At 46.2% G+C, this 21,989-nt stretch overlaps 1 protein-coding gene across 4 annotated transcripts in view; it reads right to left on the bottom strand.

Moving 5' to 3' along the window:
• Positions 1–21,989, bottom strand: part of LOC148019514 (SPX domain-containing membrane protein At1g63010-like) — a 94,275-nt gene that overhangs the window by 31,262 nt on the left and 41,024 nt on the right. For 3 of the 4 annotated variants that reach the window (XM_087701004.1, XM_087701003.1, XM_087701005.1), the window contains 3 exons: positions 16,954–17,128; positions 16,728–16,862; positions 16,471–16,644 (listed from right to left, as the gene is read on the bottom strand). In XM_087701004.1, coding sequence (XP_087557130.1) covers positions 16,471–16,644; positions 16,728–16,862; positions 16,954–17,128 — 484 coding nt within the window. The remainder of the gene's footprint in view (positions 1–16,470; positions 16,645–16,727; positions 16,863–16,953; positions 17,129–21,989) is intronic. The other variant, XM_087701006.1, reaches the window with a different exon arrangement.

Below are 21,989 nucleotides of genomic sequence, written 5' to 3'. Positions count from 1 at the left end.
TCAGATTTTGCACCTTCTGCATCAGATTTTTAGTCAGAAATATCTCCAACTTGCATCAGTTGCAGTGTGACATCACCCTCAGCTTGAGTTGGTTGCATCTACATCAGATTTGGCGGTATTGGTGCACTTAGGATCTGTACACAGAGGGCATCACTCTCTGGAACTCTCAGCCCACTGCCATGAGAGTTAGTCGTTGTTGGAAATCTCTGCTCTTACTGCATTTGTATCCTCATCTTCACTCATTCATATTTAGTAACCATCCTATCATCAAATTCTCTTGTGTTTTACTCATGTTCATACATTCTATGTTTTCTCTATGCAAACACTAGCATAGTTTCACAAGGTAATGTTGCTCTTTCAATGTCTAGTGTGAAGGAAAAAAAGGAGTTACTTAGCTAGGTTTGAAACAAACATTTGCCAACTATTTTTGGGGCAAGATAGTAAGAGGGCTTGGAGTGTATAGAAAAAAACAAGGGCCTACCACACCAAACACAAACCCTACACATGGCATGAGTAGGCTAGAACTTTGTATGATGTACCAGGACAACAAATCAACCACACACTATGGCACCTAAGCTGGTGAGTGTCAAGAAATGATTGAGCAACCAGAGAGACAATAGGGTTTGCAAGGAGGAACTTAGAGTGTGTACAGCAACCATTGAGAAGAGAAGAGAAACTTAGATGAATGACGTGAAATAATAAAGTAAATTCAATACAAGGGTGTGTGAAGGAAACTGCTAGGGTTTGCACAGAGGACACATCAAGTGTGCGACCACGACAGAAACACAAAGAGACACACACAGACACAGAGGGCAAAACTCAAACCCTAAATGCAAAACTCAAAAGTCAAACACAAACAGAAGAAGGGAGAGAGAGAACACAACTCTGAAGTGAATGAATGCTGTAAATGAATGTAAGAGTGTACAGTGTGCTCAAGGGCAGAGCAATGTCGGAGTGTGACGTCCACCGAAGACAAATCCCAAGTCTGTGACCACCAGTCGGAGTGTAGGAGTACTAAATAGTGAATGGCAACAGGCTGGTCACCAAAATGCAGCAGTCTGGAGGCTGGAAATTGGTAAACGCAGCAGTGTACCACTATGCACAGTCTGCTGTAAACACCAGGCTGAAACAATGTCTAAGAGTATCAGGGCCTGCAATGCTGAAAACGCAGGCTGGCTGACCCTGGAAATGATGGACAGCAAGCTAAACAGCAGTCTGGGACAGTCTAGAGCAGTCGCCAGCAGCTAAGAGCTGTTGCCTACAACAATGGACAGGTTGAAGATAATGTGGCTGCAGTCGATGGTGGACAGCAGATGGTGGCTGGACAGCAAATGGAGGCAGGCTACAGGCTGGAAATTGGGTGCCAACAACAGTAGAGGGTGTGTGGGCTGGTGTAACCTGCAAACAAGGATTATGGCAGAATGGGGACAGCCTGTCTATTTATAGATGTGGAAGGGTGCCGTAAAAATTAGGGTTTCCACTAAACTCTCCCGAACCACTCCCCGTTTTAGAGTTTCCACTAAACTCTCTCGAACCACTCCCCGTTTTAGGATTTTACTCTAAAAGAGCATTTTTAGTGTGTTTTGGGGTTGTTTAAGAGGCTAATCAGCAAGTAATGGCTGCAGGCTGGAAACTGGGCACCAACAGCAGCAACAGAGGGTGTGTGGGCTGATGTAACCTGCAAACAAGGATTATGGCTGAATGGGGGCAGCCTATCTATTTATAGATGTGGAAGGGCGCCGTAAAAATTAGGGTTTCCACTAAACTCTCTCGAACCGCTCCCCATTTTAGGGTTTCCACTGAACTCTCTCAAACCACTCCCCGTTTTAGGGTTTTACTCTAAAAGAGCATTTTTTGTGTGTTTTGGGGCTGTTTAAGAGGCTAATCAGCAAGTAATGCATATTTTAGCTCAACACCCCCTCTCAGGCCCAAAACTGAGCTGAAAGGTTAGGCCAGCCATTGTAATGTTTATGTACCCCAAGGCATCCCACCCCAAAGCAGCCAAGGCATTGAACAAAGGGTGCATGTCGGCTGCCCAGTGGCCTACCAAGACTACAGAGGCGATGGTGAACCCAAGTAGTCACCCCAAAGAGGACAAGGCATCGGACAAAGGGTGCACGTTGGCTGCCCAGTGGCCTACCAAGCCCTACAAAGGCGGATGGAACTACATGGATTTTATTTATTTATTTACTTTTTATGAGTAAAAGTGACCCAGAAGACGGGAGTAGAGAGGCTACACCCAATACATCACAAAACAGTACAAGCTAACCCATCCACTCAGGGTGTCGATCACGAGGAAAAATAGGTGATGAGGTATCCATGTGATGAAGAAGGATGGTGGTGTGGTAACAACAGCCGCCGGTGGAAACAGCTTAGGACCCGCGCAAGCGGTGCTCTGCACAATGAGATGCAAAGTATGCTACATGCTAAAGAATGCTCATGCAGCAGGTGCCACTTGGACAGTTTCCCTCGTGGGAAAATTGTTCACTTGCCCAAGCGCCCTAGTACAAGGATGATGTAATCATGCAATGCAAAGGGTAAGGTACAACAGGGGAAAGAAGCCGATGTCGAAGACAAAGTGCTCAAGCCTATAGAATACCAAGAAGGGTAGGAACCCCCTCTCAACCTGGATGTAGATGCCGAAGAAGGAAGAGTACCCTGATGTCGGTCTTCATATGGTGCTGAGAACCATAAGGAATGAAAGAAGATGAAGTGGATGAAGCACCCCGCTAGAAGAGCAAGGTAGAAGTCATTGCCATGATAGCATCGAGAGAGATGATGTACGATCCACCTCCGGAGGGAAAACCGCCATGCTGGAAGAAGAGCAAGTACTCCTAGGATGATAAAACCATGAAAGGAACGGTGCACATCCCCACATCTCTAGCCGAGGGAGAACCAAAGCAATCCGCAAGTTAGCCCTATACTGAAAGACAAAACCTTGCAAAAGAGATGAGAATCTACAAACACAAAGCTTAGTGGTGAGATGATCCAAAGCAAAACAGAACTGAAAGAAAATCTAACTTAAAATAAATGCAATGAATGTGTATGTGTGTGAGTAAATGCAGCGGAAGACAAAAAAATGAAAAAACTAACGATAATGAATCCTATGGGCCCGACTCTAAGAGTGCGAAAAATGAATGCTAGACTGACCTAGGGTATCCGAAAGGACCTAGAGGCATGCGAGTCGAAGAAGATGGCTACCATCGCGTATGTCCAGTAGCACAGCTCTACCAAGGGAACGCCTGACAAGGTAGAGAGGAAGGTAAGATGGACGCATGAACTGCAATGGGATTGGAACCTGCAAACCAATCAGGCAATCCCTCAAGGGTAGTGAAAGAGATGGGCTGCTGAGGCTATACTCGAGCCAAATGTCCAGTAGCAGCAACGGGTGCTGAAGGAGCAGATGAAGCAGAAGCGGAAGGCATAGCCCCACTGGACTGTGCAATCGTAGCGGTCTGTTGAGGCTTTTTAGATGGAAGACCTTGGGCCTTGGAGCGACACTCCTCGTCCACATGGCCTACTCTCCGGCAATGTGTGCAAAACCTATTTTTCTTAGGGAGTTGCTGCTAGATAAGTCTAGATTCTTTGGTTCCATCTAAGGAAGAGGAGTCACCCTTTAATTGGCTTGCCTTCGCATCTAGCGAGTTCTTACCACTACTAGTTGTCCCTCCCGAAAAAGAGGCAACCAACCACCTCTGCTCTGAATAAGGCTCTGATGAGGATTTTTTATGGACTTGATCGTACAGCCTTGCGTAATGCAAGAACCGGCACTCAAACTCGTAGAAGGTTGGAAATCTAGGTTGGGAGATGATGTGTTGAATGAAATTGAAGTACTTGTCGGGCAACTTATTCAAGAAGAATGTAACCTGATCGTCATCTGACTTTGAAGAGCTAGTAGTGGCAAACTCAGCAAGTAACCACCTATATTCAGCCAGCTTGACTTTCTGATCATCCCCTTTCTTAATAGAGAACTCTTGAAGCTCAAAGTCGAGATTGATGTGCCAAGTACGATCACGAGCCGCATAGCAGTCGAGAAGGTGACTCCAACGCTCTGACACGAACAGGAAATGCTACAACTAAGAGTGAAACTCAGGAAGCAAGCCCAGCATCAGCTCAACATTGGCTGTGGCATTGTAGGCTCTCCATTGACGGATGTAATCAGGGTGAGCTAGCCGAGGGTCTGGCATATGCTCTAGACCAATGACGAGGTCCCAAAGACCGTGAGACTCAAGCACTTGTTGCATGAAATTAGACCAAGTGGTGAAATTTAACCCGTTAAAAGGTGTCTTATCCGTGAAGGCATTCTTGGCCATTACAACAGGAGTGGTAGTGCTTGGAGATGGATAGTGTGAAAATTTGTAGTGCGGATAGGATGGGGGAGTGGAGTACACCTTGGAATGGGCCCCAGAGTGCCCACCAGGCATGCGTGTAGTGTGCAAGGTGGATCCATAGGCAGGGATGGGTTGACTAGGCATGGGCATGGTAGCCACATGAGGAACCCAAGGAGGTGGGACAGAAACACGATGAGCAGAAGATGGGAATTCCTGCGTAGGTGTAACCCAAGGAGAGTGTGAAGACGCACCATAAGCTAAGGATGGAAGCCCCTGCGCATGAGTGGTCATGGGAGATGTGAAGCTGGGGATAGTGAGGGGGATGCCCATCACTGCAACAAAAATGTTGTAATTCTCTCGTAAGCAAGGTAGAATCAGAAGTACTTTTATCAGCTACACCTACTCTAGGTATACAAGACGATTGGAGCCTACAATAAAATCCTTTGCCCTTTTGCTAGAATGTTTGAGTAACAATCGGTAGGGATGTATGCGTAGGAGCCAAACAAGATTCTTGGCAAGCATGATGCTTACCCAAGGAGCTTCCTTCATGATAGGAAGGACAAGGCTCATCCTTAGGCATTCCATCATACAATAGGTGCAAGAGAAGATACATGTTGCTGCTGAGACAAAGTTTGAGGCTCATGCACCTGCATATGCATCTCAACCTCTGGATCCACATGATGTTGCGATACCTCAAGGACATGATTAAATTTAGATATAAAGTGATCCACCTGCCCACCTCTAAAACAGTAGCCTGCAAATGTCCCCCATCTCAACTCATAAACCAAGGGACACAAACCACAAGCTTGAAAAAGTATTTTAGTCAGACAAGGTGTGCTTGCATCTTAGTGAAAATAATATCTATTTCTATTCCGAGATGCCAAGTGAGGCTCTGCCAATACCTGTCAAGAGAGCGCAATCCAGAGGAATAAGTTGCCAGAGATGCTAAGGGAATTTCATGACCTCCACTCAAATGCGACATGCTTGCCTAAGAACATCCTGAAATTCCTCCATGGTCCACCACGGGACAACATGAACTAATTGACCATCCAAAAATAAAGGGATGCTCTGCATTATTTGAGCATGAGCTTGTGGAGTGCAAAGAGAACCTCAAATAACCCTTTCGGCCCATCGTAAATCTCCTCAACCAAAGGAGCCCATACCTATCCATTCTCAGCTTCCTTCCATATATCATTACATAAAAGCAATGCCTCAAGCCAGGCCCAGATATGGGCAATGAGGGCAATACATTCTATAGAGTGTAAAATGGCAGGCCCCCCATAGAAGGCTGCCCTTTTCTGCAACAATATATCTGTTCCCAGAACTGCTGGTTTATGCTCACCATCTAGTAAAGCAAATACCTTGCCTTCTTTTGCACGAACACACTCACTCATCATGCTGTTATCTTGTGCCAGCATACCCTAGTGCATGTCTCCCCTCTCCTATAGAGGACATGGATCCTACTGTGTGGAGTCCAAAGTGCTCATACCTATTGGATCAACCGATACCTTGAAGTGCTTACTTGCTTCATCTCCTTCTGCATCTTTCTGAATGTCCTCTATCCGAGACTCCTCATCAAAATCCACATGACCTTTTCCTTCCACTCCACCTATGTGCTAGTCAATGAAATCCATATCAATGCCACAAGATATCAAAATTCAATCCTATCCCAATTCCTACGCCCTCTCTCTCTAACTTCCACTCCCTCTCTCCCTAACTTTCAAGCCTCTCACTCTCCCCCTCTTTCTCAAGGCTCAAGCCTCTCACTAACCCTTGGGCCTCTCTCTCTCAAGCCTCTCTCTCACTCCTTACTCTCCATTGGCATCATGACTCGTGAAAAGCACGAGGCCTTCGATTTGCACGCCGTTCATGTGGAGAGGGACACAAAGGAGTCCAACTCCCACCATTGGACGTGCAAGCACTGTGGGAATTGCTACACAAGTGGTGCAACCCGACTTCTCCAGCATCTTTCTGAGACAAGGGAGGGCAAGTTGCTCCATGCAAGGAAATCCCTCAAAATATCACGAACAAGATTCTCGCCAAGATGAGAGGGGGATCCACTGGAGGAGGAGAAAGTTGCATATCGGCAACAACACCTATGTCTACTAATGAGGAAGCATCAAATGAGGGCGTATCTTCAACTGATGTAGGTGAGGCCTTCACCATTGGTGGCAGGGGCTCCACATCCACATTCCGCTCCAACAAAAGACAAAAAGAGGAGGCTCATGCAGCACCGGAGAGGTAATCCTCTCTCTCTCAAGCTCCTAGTGAGTGGATCGTTTGCCTTTCTTAGAGAAAGGCAAGGCAAATGACTTTCGGACATTGAAATTGCATGCACTGTGATTGAGTGCAATCTTGCATTCAATGTCCTAAAGCAAGAGCAATGGAAGAAGATGGTAAAAGCCATTGCCAATGTGGGTTCATGTGAAGGATGAACAAGTGTCACACACAACATGAGGACGAAAAAGATTAATAAAGAGGAGAGTATTGATAGAGCCCTTGATCATATTCAGGCCGCATGGACAAAATATGGTTGCTCCATTCTCACATACGGATGGAAAGAATTATCATCAACATACTCATTTCATGTCCACTTAGCACTAACTTTTTGTGGGCCATAGACACTGGGAAGACAGGGAGGAAAACGACGAGCACCTTCATCTATCACCACATTCGGCAAGCTATCATTGAGATATACATTGTCTTTTAAATTTTTTTCTTTCATTATTCATGAATCATAATTATCTATCTCCCTATTCTCTCTAATATCTACCTCAATTCTCTCTCCCCCCAAGCTTCTATCTTTCTTGATTCTTGAAAGTTGAATCTTTCGAGGCTCAACTCTCTCTTTCTTTCTCTAATCTCTAAGTATTGTAATTTCTGGTTATAGATGGGCCTCTCGACTATGGTGCAAGCTGTTATCGACAATGCATCAAATTGTCGACACGTGGGCCATTTGCTTGACGCCAAGTTTCCCACGATTGTGTGGACTCCATGCACAAGTCATTGTTTGGACTTACTCATAGAGAACATTGGGAAGCTCAAGTGGGTGAAGAGGGTGGTCCGCAAAGCCACATCAGCTATCACCTTCTTCACGGTAAAGATAAGGGTGCTTGTGATGTATCACGAGCATAGCACACTCAAGTTGAAGAAACCTTCTTCAACTCACTTTGTTTACATGTGGTTATTACTCAAGCACCTTTATGAGGTGCATTCCATCGTCCTGCATCAGACAGTGGTGTCCACTCTATGGAATGAGTGGAATGAGCATGAGACAAAGGAGGCCAAAGCTATGCAATGCTTGTTCCTCAATGAGCAGTTTAAGCAGAAAGCATGTGCCATGGTCATTGTCATAACTCCCTTTTACAGAGTGTGACGTATAAGTGGTTGCGAGGGGTCCACCATGGGCCTTCTCATTCACTTCTTTAAAGCAGCATTGGTGAAAGCACATTCTTGCATTATGATCACAAAGACACAGTGCGCATATACTCTAGAGATAGCAAAGAGGAGATAGGCATGGATGCGTAAGCCCATCCATGGCTTTATTGCATTGGTACATTCAACCTACAAGTCGCTAGCGATCGTGGATGATAGAAATCTCTATTTGGCTCAACTTGCTTATTTGACACATGTGGTCCCTATGGATGACCACAATGCAATGCTAGAGAAGCTAAGATACCTCCCACTTGTTGGAGGAGGGAGTCACTTGTAAAGCCTCTATTTTGGTAGCAAAACTTTGAATACACTCTAGAGACCCTTCAACCCTTAGCCATGAGAGTCCTTGCTTAGGATTGCCCTTCGGGTGCATGTGAGAGAAACCGGAGTACCTATTCTCTCATCCACACGAAGATTCGCAATTGAATTAACACACAACAATTAGAGCGGCTAGTCTATTGTCGCACTAACGTACGCATGATGAGGGCTATGATGAGCATGGGTAGTCCAAAGCAAGTAAACACTTAACCATAAAATTAAATTTGTTGTTTTAAACTTTAAAGTTCATACTTTACAATTTAGACTTTAGCATTTACAATCTTATGTGCACTGTGTAGGTGAATGTTCATACATTCAAGTTGATGGGCGACACTCTTCCAAGTGTACATCAAGAGGTGGATGAGGAGGAGATGATCTTTGCAGAGCTCTATTGAGAGCTTATAGCAGTAGATACTCATGACACTCGCAATCAACGTGCCATGGGCGAGGAGTACGTGTAGGTGGTAGTAGGGGCATGGTCATTTAGCACCCTCTGACATCAAGGAGGGGTGGTTCGAGTGGCTTGCAGACATATGTAAGGCGGGGTTCTAGAGCAGAGTAGCTCTAGAACACATTATATCTAGGATCATATGCTAACCTCGAGATATAATGAGAAGCTACTATAGCTAGATGTTTTGTGCATATATTTTTAGACATTGACATCTTTAGATTTTGGGTGCTAGACTCTACTAGGATATATTTCTTCTTTAACTTTTCATGATGAGATGACATTCGAAATAGATCTACTTTGATTTTGTATCATAGGCAACATTGGTCTTCTCTCTCTCTCTCTCTCTCTTTTTTTTTTCGTAAAGGGTAATTGTATTAATTACGAAAAAAATACAAGATTACTGGATTACAAGATACATGACGACAATACAAGTCATCATGTGAAGAGGTGCTAAGTACTACAAGTTACAATTTCATGGCAAGGATGCGGAGGAAACTGCCATATGCCAAGGACGGAAATCCTCTGTAGAGAGCAAATCAGAACGATGGAGAAGATCTAACTGCCAATACAAGAGGCCCTTAAGCCTCACAATATGCCGCTGAACATTATGGGCGGAGTCAAACAGAAAAGCATTCCGAATCGTCCAGTTATGCCAACAGCCCCAGTATCGAAGAAAGTGATACATGAGCTTCATATGTGGCTGTGCGGGAGTAGGGTATTTGGGCCGGCCCAAAACCCAATCAAAGGGGCGCAGTGTGATGCCAACCACCCCTCGCCAAACGGCCGACAAAAGTAACCAGACTTTCTTAGCGACGGGGCAGGAAATAAATCGGTGGCGGGCGGATTCCATAGCAGTGGTGCAAAAGAAACAGGTGCCATTGGAGATTCGGCGCTTGGAAAGAGCCGAAGCAAGCGGAAGACCCCCAATTATCACTCGCCAAAGAAAGACTTTGTATTTAAAGGGTGTCTTGTTGACCCAGCCCTCCATCACAGTGACCCTCCACCACGAGCGGGATTTACGCAATCCCCATAAAGCATTCGCTTTAGTAACTAGCCATTGATTATCTTTAATCAGGAGATGATATACTTGATTAGCAGAAGCTTTGCTCAAAGGCAGCCGGCCTTGTAGGTCCCAATCTTGCCAGGGATGATCCAAAGCAAGAGCAGGAAAGGGTTGTCTGCTCTGGAGCACCGTCACGAGCTGTTCCCATAAAGGCCTATATCCACGAGGGATCCGGAAAATCCTCCTAGCAGTACGAAACGAGATAAGCACATTGCGCCTGGCAAGGGTGGCATCCGCAACTGAAGACAAGCCCAAACGTGCCATCCGGTTGAATTGCGGTCTAAGCTCTTGTTTACCTTCCCACGAAAGTAGACGTGAGACCGCCAGTAATTCCAATTGAAAAGAGTTAATAGCCCGACGATCCTCCGTTGGGTGCCACTGAGCCTTTCGAAGGACGTGTTTCCAGGAACACACCAAATGAGTAAGCAGCGATGAAGAAGAACTGGAAAACCGTGAATCCGCGTTAAGAACGTGCCACCAAGAACACCGGAGTCGGGTATTGCCATGCCGAAGCCCATGACCCTCAAGGAAAGAACGGGCAATAGCGACCCACGGATGATGATCATCCGAGCACATGGCGCGGAAAAGGGACCAACGGAGTGCCTGCATGTGAGTTTGGGCATCTAAAATAGCTCCGCCACCCATGCTTTTGGGGGTGCACGCATGTGACCACGAGATCCAGGAAATGCCTGCATGCAATGAGTCCTTCTTCCAGAGCATGAAGCGAATAGACTGAGTGAGAGCATTCAGAGTCGTAGGAGTCCAGGGCAACAATGGCAAGAAATATGCGATCATTGGCAACATAATTATCTGTGCTACTTTGAGGCGAACATGAAAAGGCCAGGCCTGAGACTTCCAGTACATAAACTTGGCCACCAGCTTCCGAGAAATCCACTGCAGAAGCTGCTTTGGGGGAATATCAACACCCAATGGGTATCCAAGATGCCTGACAATGGAACCTCGAGGAACAACCAGACCTTGCCAGTCCAAGGACTGCAAATCCGACTCCGTGCAGCTTAGAATGGCTGATTTGAGCGGATTGATACGAAGGCCTGACGCCTGGCCAAAGAGACCCCAAACATCCAATGCTTTTCGAAGGTTATCCTTGTCCGCACGCAAAATCATAAAAGTATCATCCGCCAGGGATTGGCTAATGAAATGGTGTCCTGTAGGAAGCAACAGTCCGGCCAACTGGGAAGAGGCGGCCATATGTAATAACATGGAAAGAACTGGATGTGTCGCAAGGGCAAAGAATAAAGGGCTCAAAGGACACCCCTGTCTGACAGAACGGGCAAGGACAAATTGCTCAGTAACACCTCCGTTCAGCATGACTCGCGAAGACGCCGCAGCACTAATGGTGTAGATCAAACGAGACATCCGAGCACCAAAGCCCATAGCGGACATAAGGTCAGCAACAAACGACCAGTCCAGATAGTCAAAAGCCTTTTCCAGGTCCAGTTGAATCAACACCACCTCCTGATTAGAATGCCGGGCATAATCAATGGCCAATTGGGCATTCAAAACATTGTGTAAGATATTTCGGCCCTTGATGAAACCGTACTGGAGAGGGTGTACAAGGGCAGGGAGATGCTTATGGAGCCGATTCGCCATTACTTTGGAAAAGATTTTGTACATGGAACCCATCAAAGAAATGGGGCGCCAGTGTGTCAACTTAGATGGCGAAGGAACTTTTGGAAGCAGTTTAATAAGTCCTTGTTTCCATGAGGGAGGCATGATCCCTGTTTCCCACACCTGCTGAAACAGAGCCTGCAAAGGTTTTGCCAGTTGGGTAGCAAAAGCTTCAAAGAACTCATTGGTGAGACCATCCCACCCGGGACTTTTATCTTTGGGCAAGTGTAACAAGACATCCATAACCTCTGCTTCACCAATATCTGACTCCAGAGTAGCTTGCATGTCCTGCGGTAGCTGATTGCGGACCAGGTCATAGAAGACCGAACGGGCCTGAGTGATTTGGGCTGAAGGAAGAGAAGCGGAACCGAGAAGGTCACGAAAATAATTGCTGCACATATACACAATAGTCTGTGGATCCAGGATAAGGTGGCCTTGTGCATCCTCGAGTCTGGTCAAATTCTCTCGAGCAGGAGAGGCATGGAGAGCTCGAAAGAACTTATGGGTCTGACATGCACTATCTTGCAAAGTCTCTGTTAGATGTTGCAATTTGGCCTGCTGATATGATTTTAATTGGAATTCTTTAAGAAGATCGGCCACCCGCAGGGCCAGTGTAAGCAGAAATGCATCATCCGGAGTGTCCATCAGCAAGGAGCGAACCAAAAGCAGCAGGTCCTCTGCTGCCTGTCTACGGCGCCGACAAAGAGAGGCATGATAGATCCCATATTGCCGAGCAACCCGCTGCACATTAGAGAGCAATCGGTCAAATGACGCAGTGCCCTGAGAGGAAAAGTCCAAGGAGAATCTGTCAAGCAATTGCTGCATATAGCCCTGAAAAATTGTATGCTTTAAGTAAGAGGAGTTGAAACGCAAAGGGAGTCTCTCCAGAAATTGCTTGAAGGGGGCAATGGGTTGTGCAAGCAACTCGAACTGCAGAGGGAAATGGTCCGACAAGACATATTGCGGCAATACTTTTATTTCGAGCATCTCAGGCAGAAAATCATCATTATGCATGATATATATGCGGTCCAACCGCGACCATGTTGTGGCATACTGGGCCGAATGGAAAGTAAAGCCTGGAGAAGACGGGTGTAGCCAGGACCAAAGATCTTGCTTAAGAACAGCAAGAGCCAAGTCGTGCCACATACGACTTTCCGGTGCATCCATGACCGAGTGCTCCGATGTAGACTGGGAAGAATCAACACACATATTGAAATCCCCCATGAAGAAGCCGCGTCTGCCAAGTGACAAGGAGGTCTGCAAAGTCTGCCAAAGCTCCCGGCGAGATAGCGAATCATTCGGAGCATAGAGGCCAAGTAACCATAGGATTTCCCCTTCAAATAAAATTTCAATCACCAAAAAGCGGCCATGAACATCATTTTTAATAAGAACAGGCTGATATTTGGCATGTACAATCATGAGCACACCCGAATAATGCCTGGCCTGTGTTCCTGCATAGAACAAACGAAAGCCATGGCAATCCACCACTTTACCGGCGTCACTGTGACTCTTGTGCTCAACAGCACACAGGACATCCCATTGATTCTCATACAATGCAGTCCACATGGCATGTTGCTTGTGACGAGAACAAATTCCTCGCACGTTCCACGTGGCTATTTTCATGTGTATACAAAACACACTTAGGTACGAGGCACAGCTTGCCTCGATTTGACTTTGTCGGCGAGAATGTCGAGGACTCCGTCGTCCAAGAAATCTGCCAACACCGCAAAAGAGTTCTGAGGGCCAGATTTGGAAGTTGACGGCATATCTGCTTGCTTGGGGTTGGAACGTGGGTAACGACGGTCCCACGGAGTAATGACGTTGCCTCTGGTATCAAAAGCCAGCTGTGCAGGTGGACCCTTGAGACGATCCGAATACATTTTTCTGGCGGGCTGATGACGGGGAACTGAAGAAACCATAGCAGGAGCAGAACGCTCGGACGACATCATTTCCTTCCTGCGCATATATGTTCGCATGGAATCGTGTGAAGTAGTAGGCCCAGTACTGTCCATGCCTGCACCAATCCTGTTGCCTTTTTTGGCACGGACTTCAACCCAATCAGTAGCACGGGAATCCTGTCCCGAAACCTGTTGTTTACCTTTGGCCAGAACTTGGGGCGGGTGGGTAGGATCCAGCGACTGGGCATCGCACACCATATCTTCCATGGGCGGAGCAATATGAGCTGCATCCGAAACGTGTTGTTGCTCGGGGCATTCAGCCATAAAGTGCCCCAACTGTCCACAGGAAAAACAATGGCCAGCAAAATTGCCCCATTTCACGAAAGTGTAACGGATGCATTCCAGAGCAATTGAGGCGTAACCATGCAGGCCGTTTCCGTGCGGTATCCCATAACATGCACAAGCGGTTGCGATTCACCGCCCTGAGACTGGGAGGGACCAGAACCGTGCCCACAGCGGCCATAGCGTCCTTTAATAGCGGCCAATAAACAGCCGGACAATTTTCCACTTCTACCCACACAGGGCATTCACGTTGCAGGAGGCGCTGGAAGTCTGCCATCGGGCGCCATGGAACCACATGTACCAACCGACGATCAAAAAACAAAGGCAGTTTAGACAGAAGCGCAGCACGGTGCATCTCTGTTTTCAAAAGGACCTCAAAAAAACCCCGGGATCCAACAAAAATCTCTTCAACACATTCCCCTTGTAGCAGACTCTGCAGCCATTGGCGAATATGGGAAAGCAGCGGGATGCGACTAGTGAAGAAGAGTATCACCGCGCGATCATAAAATACCGAAAAAGAGCGTAGGACAGTTTTTGGCTCGACGGTAGCTTCCAGAACATCGTCTGGAGCAGAGGCAGAGAAGGCTTCCTGGTTATGTTGAACATATTCACCAAGCAGAGTGTTGGCAAATTCCAACAGATGCTCCCGGTCCACCTCCTGAGAGTCCACCGGATCCGAAGCGACCTGCGCATAGGAACGATCCGGAGAAACGCCTATCTCTTCCGGGGTGTGCTTGGTACGTTTGCCCGCAGGCTGGATGTCAGGACCCGGGGGCAATTCTTCAGTACACGGAACCATATCCTCGGGTTCCTCAGCATCCGAGTCCGGGCCAAGTGCTGCCACCGTTTGATCTAGGAAATCCAGATCCAAACCAGCCATCGTGTATGACGAACTGATCTCACAGAAGGCCTGACCGGCACTCTCTCTCTCACTGTCTCTTTCTGAGTACAGAGCAGAGGGCACGCGATCCCGGACGCTGCCTAACTGACGAAGGTCAGGTTTAGGGTTTTCGCAGGAGCTGGGCGCCTGGCGTCAGGGGTAGGCTACTGTGGATAGGGCGGCAGACCTGAGGATGGAACACAGGTCTGGCAGTCGTCGGCAGGGCGGGATGATCGAGGGCGCAGGGCAGAGGCCTCGCCAGCAGAAGCCCTAAACGCAGAGGGCAGACGAGCAAGGCGCTGGTGCAGAGCCCGCCACTCAGGCGGGCGACAGCAGGGCGGGGACCGCTGACGAAGGGCCGACCAGCAGCGGGGCGGGGAACGTAGTCACGTCCGACGGGGCGTGGGAGATACGCGACTGGGCGCCAAGGAGCTGCGGCCGACGGATCGTCAGGGGCGGGCGACAGGCGACAGGCCTGCGGGCGGCGGGCAACGGACGACGACGCAGACGAAGGCGAGGCGGCGGCTACAGGCGATGACGTGGAACCGACAGGCGATGGCGGCGCGACAGGCGACGCGACCTCCCCACAGCCATCTCTCCTCTCTCTCTCTCCTCTCTCTCTCTCTCTCTCTCTCTCTCTCTCTCTCTCTCTCTCTCTCTCTCTCTCTCTCTCTCAGCGAGAGGTAAAGCCCGGCGACAACGCCCCGCCGGCCCCCATCCCCGCAGAAGACACTAATCGAAGATACAAGGGATACTACGCCGCCATCGGAGGGCCCTGCCCCGCCGCTTTAGCCTCTCCATGCTAGACCGACCCATGCGGGACATCTTAGGATGAACACCCCAGGAGCAGTTCCACACCACAGTGGGAGTACCTCTAGATTGTATCTAGTCCAGATATCATTTTTTACCTACTCAATTTAGTTCAACATAGCATAAATGTTAGCTTCACTGGGACTTTTGAAATCTCCCAGACATTTGTATGCAACATTTTGGTCTCATAGGCCAACTTGGCCTGTTGTAGACGTTAATATAACTTTCTTTCTTTCTTTCTTTCTTTCTTTCTTTCTCTCCACTAATTGTTCATTGTGTCCTTGCTAATATAATATGATCTTTAGACTAATCCTTTTAAAGTGTCTTTGTATAGATGGTAAGTGTTTATTTCAAAATAATCAAAATCCTAAATTCCACCTATTTTTAATACCCTTGGACCCCTTCCCCCCACCCTTAGAAATGGTGCCCCCTTGTTCCTATGTTGTTAAAGAAGCAACAACATGACTAGAACTCAATGACAGAGAGAACTGTGACAAATAGCATGTGACTACTTGTGTTTGTTGACAAAATGTGTTGGCTGCCATGGAGCCTGACCCCATGAGAATGTGTCTATAAAACAAAAGGTCAAGCACATTATTGATGCTAGCACCGGACAGTGCAATCTATTAGATGAGCAACAAGGGCTCAAGGTATGAATAGGTGGGTTATGTAAGGCTTGGTAGCTTGGGGAGCAAGATATTTGGGACCCCTAAATCTTGCATCTTGTGATAATGAGCAAAAATCTTATACTTCTAATAAAGGAAAAAGTTCTGGTACATGAGATAATACGCTTATCTCATGTTATCCAATATTATCTGCAAGATGCTAGCATAATAGGAGGAAAAATTAATCTCATTACAAAATCTAGAACTTGAAATGATTGTTGTGATCCTTAAAGATTGCACCTTGTCATAATGCACAAAAATCTTGTACTTTTAACAAAGAACATAGCCTTGGTATGTGAGATAATATTCTTCTCACATATTCTTATCTCATGTTATTTTCTGTTCATGGCTTACTACCTAGCACTTATAATGGTCATACAAGTGACACTCTACCACATTGTGCAATGTGATCCTCCCCATCCCTGGTCTGAAAATGGGCACCCAAGTCCCATGTATACATGTTGCATTCAACAAAATGATTGGACAATAAGACACCCCCAAAAACAGCTGGAAGAAAATGCTCAAAATACGCTATATCCATTGCACATTGTACTGCTTACACTGAAATGGTTTCACTCAAGTGATCTAACGAAAAATATAAGTCTATTTATGTTTCACTTTTGAAGCTATAATGACCTTAAATATTACCATGTAAAGGAAGGTGTTCAGTAAATTAAGGTAGGCAGATGATGCATGGTATTCTATGCCCTCAATTGAAGTATCTAGGAGTTCTTCTTCTGGTGGTTGCAACAAAAACGTGTTTGCAATGAAAGTGAGAAGGCTTGCCTCTTTTGTAAGTCTCTGGAATTCATGTTCTATAGCCTGTCCAAATACATGATGAATCTGTGAGAGACTAAGCAGCTTGTAAATTTAAGAGTTATGCTACGTTCAAGAGGAATGCAAACCTTGACTATAGGCTCCCTTGTAGCTGCAGATCTTGGCACATGATTAACTAGAGAAAACGATGAGTAACTTTTCCATGTATCACATTGTAGCTCAGCTAGATTCCTTGATATTGTTGCAACAATTGCTCCAATACCCTAATTCATTATCAGTAAGAACATGACCAAATCCCACGTCGTCAAAAGATGAGGTCTCAGGGAAAAACTCAAAATAATAACCAAATCATACCACTTGACGAAGAACTTGTTGAACTTGAGAGTAGGGATGATTGATTCTTGTCAGCAGGTACTGCTCTCGAAGGCGCAGTCCCAAACGTTTGTCAAACTTCTTGAGGATTTTCCTCAGGCCCATGATATTCATCTCAACATATTGCAACAGGTTCAGAAGTTCTTTGCCAACCTGCCTGCAAAGCAGTACACATCAATCAACTTTCCTTCAGAAGCTCCGAAGCTCAGAAACTTGGGCATGATCAGATGCTGCTTCTCTGCCTTGGTTTCTTCCAGGAGAAAATAATACAAGAGAGTACCATCTTAGGTGTGTTTGTTCATTGAATTATGCAATCAATACCATTTGCAGAAAATGATCTGAGCCCGAGAGCTGTTTCAAGGTAGCCAAGTGAATCAAGCAGCTGAAATGCAAGGCTACTGCTCATATATTCCCAAGTACTTATCCCTATTGCTCATATAGTCCAAGTTTGAAGCACGCCGAGTAATTCAAAAATCTCTAATGAGAATGTATTCCTATGTTCCCGTTCTAAATTTGGATGCTTCAGCTTGTGTGCTTAGTTTAGCTCTCTGGCTTCTGCTTAAAAGCCAAGCAGTTAAATGTGCCAGGCTCTATGTTGTAAATGCCTATGTTTCCAGCCTATATTGGAATCTTCAACTTGTATGCATAGCAGTTATTTCAGCTTATCTACATTCTGACACTACAAATGGAAACTTCAGCTTAAACACAGCGCCAGCTTCTGTGTTTACTTGAATCTCCAATTTATGTCATGTTTTACTCCTAGCATGCCTGCAAAGGTTGCGAAGAACCATATGACCCTAGTGGCACCTGCCCTTCATACCTTTCATTAAATTTTGCTGGTATCAAGACACAATCCAACTAGTTTCTGTAAATGGATGCATCATGAAAATCTACCCCTCTAGAGCCAAAATTCACAACAGGTGCAAACAGATTTCAGCTAGATAAAAACAAAGCCCTGCTTGGCAAAGCCATTCCTTTGGATCAGTTCCCCCGAGTGTTTGACAGGGATCCCAGACTGGTTGGCTTGAAATAATAAACAATTGGTTCTATATGTAATACTTCCAAAGATCGTAAAAGACTCTCATTGACATATTTGCTTCAGTTCAAGGGAGTCGTGGGAAGACTGGCACAAAGTTGACAGAAATATAAACACGTGGCATTCTGTGTGTGAACAGATGTCAACATATGTATACAGAAAAATCTGGGATTGTGATCAATCCACAATGTGCAGAGAGTCCAGTAACATGTTTCCTATTTTCAAAAAATGAATCCTCACTAGCCATGGTTCTCCATATGTTTGAAAATCCAAGAAAGAGTTTCAAGATGCCTAGCAACCAATCACACTATCAATTCTAGACTCTGCAAAATGTATTTGGTTTTGAACCACCCAATAAAGGATGTTGTAATCTCCCAAAGAAAGTAGATCAAAGACAGAAGGCAGAAGCAATAGCACTTCATTTGTTTTTGCAGAACCGGACTTTTAGCAAACTTTCTTTCCATGCCACTCTTGCATATTCCACAGCTTGTTCATATATTCTTCTTTGTACTGTCCAATCTAGAACGAGAAGTCTATCACCTTGATGACCAAAAGACATCATTTCAAATTTCCATAATTGATTCCTGATTTGTTAGCAATGGCTTGACAATGCATCTACAAATGCCAGAGGATTGCACTCACGGAAAAGTATAAAAATCATAGCCTCATAGCCTCCCACCTTCTCTCTCCCCCTTCATGTGTGGTGCTGTTGTTTACAGAAGCCTGCCAGCCATTGCTGTAGCCTGCCAATCCCCTTCCCTTCCAGCTTACCCTTTCTCCCACCTATTGTCATCCTTCTCGCTCCCGCCTTCTCCTCCTCTCTTCATTTCACTGCCCCTTCTCCCTCTTTTCTTTTTCAGAGAAGAGAATAATTCTATTAAATAAGTCACCTCAGGATAAAATATCCCAAGGCAAAATACAAAGTACAAAACAGCTTGTAATGGATTTTCATAGCTAAAAACATACAACAAAGGGGAAGTCTATTACAAGGCTCGAGTGAATTATCAATGGGCAGGTCTATACTGCCAAACTATATATGACCGACAATGAAAGAAACTGCCAAAATCCCAAGTCCTTAGAAAAGCATCTCTCCTCCCGCCCATAGTCTCTGAACTGCCTCATTTCCTCTCCCATCTCCCACAAAGACCATGGACAATCTCTATCCAAATCCTAGAGAGTCTCTATAGTGGATATATCCAATAAATCTCTAGCATGGCTGCATTTGGTGCTCTGTATAAACTATATTCCAAGCAATGATCCTTGGCAGCTCCCATCTGTAATAGTGCATCTAAGCCCACACTGTCTGTGAGAAATTCAGCATGGCAATTCTACTCACAAACTGCCCTAAGACAAGGACAAGGTGAGCATGGGGAAAAACCCCTCTTAATTTTCATGGAGTGGCACTACCACCACTGAATGGGGCTGCAGTTGGTTTAGGTAATGGCTTTATTGTCAGTGTGGGTAGAATACCCTTGGCAGGTGAAGATTTAATTTGAGGTTTGGATCAAAAACCCTTGATAAGTGAATGTAGGTGTGGGTGAATACCCTTGGCCTTTGCACGAAAATCATCAACATGGCCGGGCTTCTAGCAGAAAATACAATACCTATCCATTTCATGACGTGCTCCCACGTAAGTCTTTGTTTAGGTGATTCTTGACCGCTGCCTTTTCCCTTCAATGAGATAGAGAGATCATTAGCACTAGAGGGGGTTCCTTGTTTGACATCCTCACAATGAAGCACCTAGGTGCTGTCAGAGTGCAGTGATGCAGAAGCGTAGGACAAAGACTAAGAGAGATTGAACACAGAGAGGAGAGAGAGAGAGAGAAAAGGAAACAGAGAAACGCAAAAAATCTGCAGTGTAGTATGTTGTATGGGAGTGCAGAAATATACACGGGTGCAGAGAAAATATCTGCGTGTGTCTCCACCTTGAGGACCTCGATCTCCGTCAGCCCACGTGCCGTTAGTCACAGCAGGCTGTCTCTGTCAGATCTCAAGATCAGAATGTGTCCAAGTGCTGGACCAGTCTGCTATAAATAGCAGAAAATATGACAAAAAATAGGCAGAAAACAGGTCGGCTGCAATAAATGCAGCCGACTGCCCAAAAACCTGTCCAACTGCTGTTATGCCACATGGCAACTGTCTGACTGTGCTGACATGGCACCTGCGCCTGCTGACGTGGCTCCTCTGCGCTGTCCATACTGCTGACATGGCCAGGGAATGACTCTCTAACACGGCAAAACAAAGATCAACACGAGTGTTGAGTAGCCAAATCAAGGATCCAATCAACTGACTCCTGAATGTATCTCTGCTGAGAGATAAAAATCCCCCTCTGAGACTGATAAATCTCGTGACCCAAGAAGAAATGAAGCAGCCCCAAATCTATCATCTCAAACGTCTGATGTAAAGTTGTCTTGGACTCTTTCACCTTCTATACATGATCCCCTGTCAGAATCAAATCATCAACATACAACACAAACAACACACGACCAGCCTCGGAAGTGTGCACATAAAGCTGCGGATTGGCCGTGGATCGCCAATATCCCAACTTCGACTGAAGAAACGAGTTAATCTTCTCTTTCCATGCACGCGGAGCTTGCTTGAGGCCATACAAGGCCTTCTTCAACCTGTAAACTTTCCGATTCGAGGATCCAAAGTCAGGAGATTGCTTAACATAGATCTCCTCCAGCAAGAATAGCTCGAATAGTCGCCATACAAGCAGTGGGGGCAAAAGTATCATGGAAGTCAATACCTGGGCGCTGCGCAAAACCTTTAGCAACAAGGTGAGCCTTGTGCTTGTCCAAAGAACCATCACTAAGGTACTTGGTCTTGAAGACCCACTCAACGCCAATCACCTTCTTGTGAGACGGGCGAGGCACACGAGACCAAGTGTCATTCCTCTCAATAGCCTCTAGCTCGGCTTCCATAGCCTTCCGCCAATGGTCAGACTACAAAGCTTCCTTCACTGAAGTGGGCTCTTGATCCTACATAACATGGGTCATCAAACAATAGTTAGAGCAAACAAGCTCCGTAGAATGGGCTTGGTTCCTCCGTCACCTCTGTGGTCCATCTTGTGGTTCCCACTCCTCAAGGACCCCCTCCATCCCTGGATCTCGGAGTGTGTCATGGGCCCAACAAGGAGGCCGGACCTCTCCCCGTCACTCTCCATCTGCTAAAGACTCGGGAACATCCACCAGCGGCAGCTCCACTGGGGTGGCCGGTGGAAGAAAAGACTTTGAATCAAAAGAAAAATCTCCATCAAGGGGCTCTGGCTCCAAAGGAACGGTCTCGAGAGCCCAACTCTCCCCTGGATCTCCAAGGACAGGGTGCTCCTCACCCCCTTCTGTGGCCGGAACTTCCATGAACTGCATATCTCGGCTTGTGTAGGCATCCCGTTTGATGGAATCAAACTGACGATAACCTTGGGACTAGGAGTTGTAGCCATCACGCTGCGTCTTCGGGATGTGCACATAGGCGTCACACCCAAAGATCCTGAAATAAGAGATATCTGGCTTAGTCCCAAAGTAAACCTCAAAAGGTGTCACCATGTCAACGACCGAAGTGGGAGATTGATTGAGGATGTGAACTACAGTAGCCACGGCCTCGACCCACAGAAACTGAGGTGTCTGTTGGTGCTCGATCATGGTGTGTGCCATCTCGATCACACTGCAGTTCTTCCGCTTCGAAATGCCATTCTTTTGAGGAGTATTGGTGTTAGCAAACTCCTGGTGAATGCCCCTATCTGCACAAAAACGAGCAAACTCATTAGACATAAATTCACCGCCCTTGTTTGAATGCAAGGTCTTCAGTCACCGGCCAGATCAATTCTCCTCAAAGAGAAGCCAATCCTTGAAGTGAGAGAAAGTCTCCGACTTCAATGTCAAGAAATAGGCCCATGTCAGCTTACTGTAGTCATCTACAATCAACATAAAGTACGAGCTTCTTTTCAGGGACTCGATCCTCATCGGGCCACAAAGATCCGTAG

This window comes from Lygodium microphyllum, chromosome 19 (assembly GCF_053477565.2).
Source record: "Lygodium microphyllum isolate KBCC chromosome 19, Lygodium_microphyllum_v1.1.10, whole genome shotgun sequence".
Taxonomy (NCBI): Eukaryota; Viridiplantae; Streptophyta; class Polypodiopsida; order Schizaeales; family Lygodiaceae; genus Lygodium; species Lygodium microphyllum.
The sequence above is the reverse complement of the archived record's forward strand: the minus strand, read 5'-3'. Positions and strand labels throughout refer to the sequence as shown.